Source organism: Spinacia oleracea, chromosome 4 (genome assembly GCF_020520425.1).
Source record: "Spinacia oleracea cultivar Varoflay chromosome 4, BTI_SOV_V1, whole genome shotgun sequence".
Lineage (NCBI taxonomy): Eukaryota > Viridiplantae > Streptophyta > Magnoliopsida > Caryophyllales > Amaranthaceae > Spinacia > Spinacia oleracea.
In genome coordinates, this window is record NC_079490.1 from 127685069 (window position 1) to 127690302 (window position 5234).

The 5234-nt window shown below is 35.1% G+C and overlaps 1 protein-coding gene across 1 annotated transcript; it reads left to right on the plus strand.

Annotated features, from left to right (window-relative positions):
• Positions 1–3058: 3058 nt before the first annotated feature.
• LOC130459676 (uncharacterized) lies at positions 3059–4756 on the plus strand. The gene is made up of 4 exons (XM_056827163.1): positions 3059–3295; positions 3375–3554; positions 3647–3751; positions 4654–4756. The coding sequence occupies exons 1-4, from the start codon at positions 3126–3128 to the stop codon at positions 4739–4741; spliced, it is 543 nt and encodes a 180-aa protein (XP_056683141.1). The 5' UTR covers positions 3059–3125; the 3' UTR covers positions 4742–4756.
• Positions 4757–5234: the final 478 nt, after the last annotated feature.

Here is a 5234-nt window from a genome sequence, read left to right on the forward strand (position 1 = left end):
ACATGAGAAACAGACTTTTACACTAGGAAGATCCACATACTTTTTCTTATGACTAGTTTTATGGTTAAAGCCCAATCCTTCTGTTCTCTTAGATTGAGCATTCTCAATCCATTTGGGAGGAACTTTAGGTGGTTGTCTCTGTGCCCTGGCCATGGATAGTTCCCTTTCCAGTTTCTCTTTTTGTTCCTTTGTGGTGATCAGATCTTTGTTTAAATTTTCTAAGTCGATGTTAAAAACTCCCATGTTGATCTCCAAGGATTTTGTAGGATCTAAACTTAGATTAAACATCTTATATTGACTGAGTTGAACTTGTAGAAGGATGTTTTCATTTCTAATTTTTTCGAATGACTCATTAATAGAGGTATTTCTATCTAGTAATTCAAAGAACCTGCCTTGGACATCAGATCGAATATTGTTCAGATAATTTATGTGGTCTTTACTGAGTTCCAAGGCTCTATCACTTTGTGCTTTTAATATACTTAGCTTTTTGTAATCATCTAGAGTTTCTAGCAACAGTTCAATTAGTTTTGACTTTGAGAGACACTGAAGAGTGGAGGAACTTACTTCTTCTGATGGAACTTGATCAGTTCCTTCTGTTCTAGCCATAAGGCAGAGATTTGCAGTTTCTTCATTTGGTTGTTCCTCATCGTCTTCTGAGTCTGTTGCTTCGCCCCATGCAGCTATCATGGCCTTCTTGAAGTTTGGTCTGTTGAAGGTAGACTTGTTAAAGCGATCTTTGACCTGTTCCTTCCCTTTTCCTCTGGTCTTGTCGTTCTCCCACAGAGGGCATTCACGAATTTGATGATCAGTTTCTCCACATTTGAAGCAACCTTGCTCAGTTTTGGAACTAGTGATTTTCTTGGCAAAGTTCCTTCCTTTCTGGTTTCCTGGTTTGAAGTTCCTATAGAGCTTTCTCATTCTTCTGACCAGCATGGCAGCCTCTTCTTCATCTGGTTCAGATTCATCGAGTTCCTCAGCCTTTAGAGCAAGTCCTCGACTTCTTGAGCTCTCAGGAACAGCAGCTCCAAGATGCAATTCGTGTGTCATCAAGGAACCAGCAAGTTGTTCAATGTTGAACTTGGTGAAGTCCTTGGTCTCAAACAGTGCAGTGACCTTTGTTCTCCAACGATCATCTTGTGGCATGCTTCTTAGTATTTTTCTTACCTGTTCATCTGTGGGAATGATTCTACCAAGAGAAACTAATTCATTGGTTATGTTAGTAAATCTAGTGAACATTTCTTGAATAGTTTCTTTTGGAAGCATTTCAAATCTTTCATATTTAGACATCAAAAGGTCAATTTTGGAACGCTTAACTTCATTAGTTCCTTCGTGGGTTACTTGAAGTAGTTCCCAAATCTGTTTTGCGTTCTTGCACCCCATGACTCTGTTGTGTTCATGAGGTCCAAGCCCACAATGCAAGATTTTGACAGCCATGGCATTCATCTCATATTTATCAAAGTCTTCTTTAGAAAATTCAGACATTGGTTTAGGAACTACCTCGTTTTCAGCATTGGTCTTTGTTACCTCGAAGTCTCCAACTTCAATTACACGCCAAACTTGGTAATTTTCAGCTTTGATGAATATCTCCATTCTATTCTTCCAGTATGAGTAGAACTTGCCATTGAACATAGGTGGCCTTTGTGTCGAGTAACCTTCTTCCAGTTTCTCTTGTGAGTTCATACTTACAGGAACTTGACTCAAACAGGGTTTCCTGTGTTTTAGTGAGTACTGGCTCTGATACCAACTGTTATTCCAGTAGGAACACGCACAAGAGGGGGGGGGGGGGTGAATTGTAATTAGAACTTTGATAAAGTTTCTTGCGGAACTTAAGAAACAATCAAGGAACTGAGAATAAAGAAGACAATAACAACAATTGTGAAAACTTCTTGACACTAATCAAGAAGAGAATTCTTTTATTATAGTAATGCCTCGATTACAATAATCTCTCCAACACAAGTTCCTCTCAAACTTGTGTTCCTCACAGTAATCTACTCTGATTACAGCTCTTTCACTTCTCTCTCTCAGACTTAAACTCTAAGTCTCAACAAGATAACTCTATCCTTACTAATACCAAATACAATTCGTGTTTGGATAACTCTAGATATTAATGATGCTTTTGTGTATATATGTCACTTAGGAACTTAGGATTAACTAGGACACAAACTGTTTTTAGAAAAATCTTTGACAATGCGTTTTTAGGAAAGCAAGAACTCTTAGAAAGTTTGTGTATTTTTTTCTTCAGAAAACTTCTTGGCCTTATATAGAGTTTTGTCCTTAGGGTTTGTTCCCTTCAAAAACTCAACTGCCAACAACTGACACTTTGATTTTCACGTCCCTAGACTTGAGGAACAAGGGGAGACCACTTCCCACACAACTTCCTCAACTGCTGGACGTGTTTTAGGACTATGTCAATCACTGAAAAATGTTTATTTATTTTGTCAAAATAAATAGGAGAAGTTTTAGGAAGATAAAAACTGTTTTTATTTAAGTAACAGAATGTGATGAAAATCTTATTCTTATTAAATAGGAAAAGATATTTTATTTAAAAGTATTTTCCTTAAAACTGTGTTGCTTGATATTTTTGACAAAAACACACGAGTAATCCAAGTTCCTCTAGTTCCTTATATACTACTTAGCATATTAATATATTACATATAGTCTAAGCAAGATAAACTACCTAGACATATATGTCTTTCCTTTGGTGAGGCATTCAACTCTGAAGCTTCACTTGTTCCAGCTCAGGAACAATAATGAGTTCCTCTTATGTTTAAATAGGAACTCGTTGCCATGAGTCTGTAATAGTTCTTGTGGATATTCGGAACTCTTGATATGTAACTGTGTTGCTCCTCTTGTGACTTCAAACTGGAACAAATACAACTTCCAGCTCTGGAACTCCAGTGACTGTTCCAAGTGTACATCAGGAACTTCACCAGCTTATTCAAGTTCCTATCCTAATAGAAACTTGGGCATTTACCTGTTCAAAGTCATTTAGCAACCATAATCAGGAAGTTTGCAATATGTGTGTGTCATCAACCAAAACTTAGGAACAACAGTCCAACACTAAATCAAAAACCTATTTCCTTGAAAATTATAAAGTGCAAAATTTGAGTGGTAAGTGCAATGTGATGAAAACTATGATGTTGGGATTAAAAGAAGGGGAGCACGTTAAGGTACATTGCACTAAAAGGACATTCAATATGGAAAAGGACTTTGAAATTAGTGTCACCGTTGAAGACACCGATCAACTTCTCTCGGGAGCATGGCTCAATATATCAATAATACAAGTTTTTGTTACGTGAGTTACCTAAATTCATATTTTGCCCCTAAATTTGATTTTTATGATTGTCTTAACGTTCTTACACTCTATATTATAGGGCTTTGAGTGAGTTGTGTTTTCACGATGATTGTCACCCCAATAGTATTGGATTCATGTGCCCGGAGATGATCTCGGCCACCATGTTAAAGTCCGATGCAGATCGAATTCTATTGTACATGACGAGGTCCATGAGTGCACTTAGTTCTAAGACATTCATCTTATGTCCATACTACGAAAAGTATGAAAATTACTTTGAACTTCGTTTTTAATTGATTGTTATAAATTTAACTTTTTTTTTTCTAACTACATACGTTTATTGTTTGTATGTAGGAGTCACTGGATGCTTTTAGTTCTTTGCTTGTCTAAACGTGAGGTCTACATATTTGATTCTCAACAGAAGAAGAGAAATTTGATGATTAAGGAGCCACTAAACAAGTAAGTAAAGTATGCATATGAAAATGCCATTTTTGCCTAAATTTTTGCCTAAGGTTCTTTAGTTCAAAGTTGGGTTCGAAAACATCATTTTTGCCTAAAAATGACCTAGGACGACCCAAATAGCCTTAAATGTGAAATAATAGATTGTAAAGGGCCTTAGAAAGTTATAACTATGCATATGAGACGTGTAATAAGTTTGAAAACATTCCTTAGGTTCTTTGGTTCAAAGTTGGGTTCGAAAACATCATTTTTGCCTAAAAATGACCTAGGACGACCCAAATAGCCTTAAATGTGAAATAATAGATTGTAAAGGGCCTTAGAAAGTTATAACTATGCATATGAGACGTGTAATAAGTTTGAAAACATTCCTTAGGTTCTTTGGTTCAAAGTTGGGTTCGAAAATATCATTTTTGCCTAAAAATGACCTAGAACGACCCAATTAGCCTTAAATGTGAAATAATAGATTGTAAAGGGCCTTAGAAAGTTATAACTATGCATATGAGACGTGTAATAAGTTTGAAAACATTCCTTAGGTTCTTTGGTTCAAAGTTGGGTTCGAAAACATCATTTTTGCCTAAAAATGACCTAGGACGACCCAATTAGCCTTAAATGTGAAATAATAGATTGTAAAGAGACTTAGAAAGTTATAACTATGCATATGAGACGTGTAATAAGTTTGAAAACATTCCTTAGGTTCTTTGGTTCAAAGTTGGGTTCGAAAACATCATTTTTGCCTAAAAATGACCTAGAACGACCCAATTAGCCTTAAATGTGACTACTACGTATATAATTGCATTTACATGTGTAAACAAAGTATATAATTGCACTTACATGTAAAATATTCTTTGCATTTACATGTGTAAACAAAGTATATATAATTGCATATTTTATCGAATGTGTAGTGCTTTTCGGAGTTACAAGAGACTAGGTGGACAATCTAAGGGAACTAAATTAACATGGATTCCAGCACAGGTATATATATATATATAATTAGTTTATTATTTACCTAAGAAATAAGTTTTTCAAAATTATAACATACAATGTGATAGAAATTTTACTTGTGTTATTTATTTTAATGCATTTAGTGTGCTCAACAACCGGGATCACTAGATTGTGGCTACTACGTCATGCGTTTTATGTACGACATAATAATGAATCATGGTAATAGTCAAGATCTTACTAAGGTATGTTCTCATAAACTACGTACTTTATATAATAAATTGAAGTACACAAAACTATTATATTGATCAATCGTTGATAAATTGAATTATTTACACTTTTTTAGGATTTTTCAAGAACATTGCCCTATTCACCGGAGGAGATTAATGAGGTGAAAGATTTTTGGGCAGATTACTTCATGAACAATGTCGAATTTTTAGCTTAATTTGTAATATGAACTTGATCTCTAGCTAGCTACGTACCTTTGTTGTAATAATTTTATGTTTGTTGTAACATGTTGGTTGATCGATCTATGACGAATTTA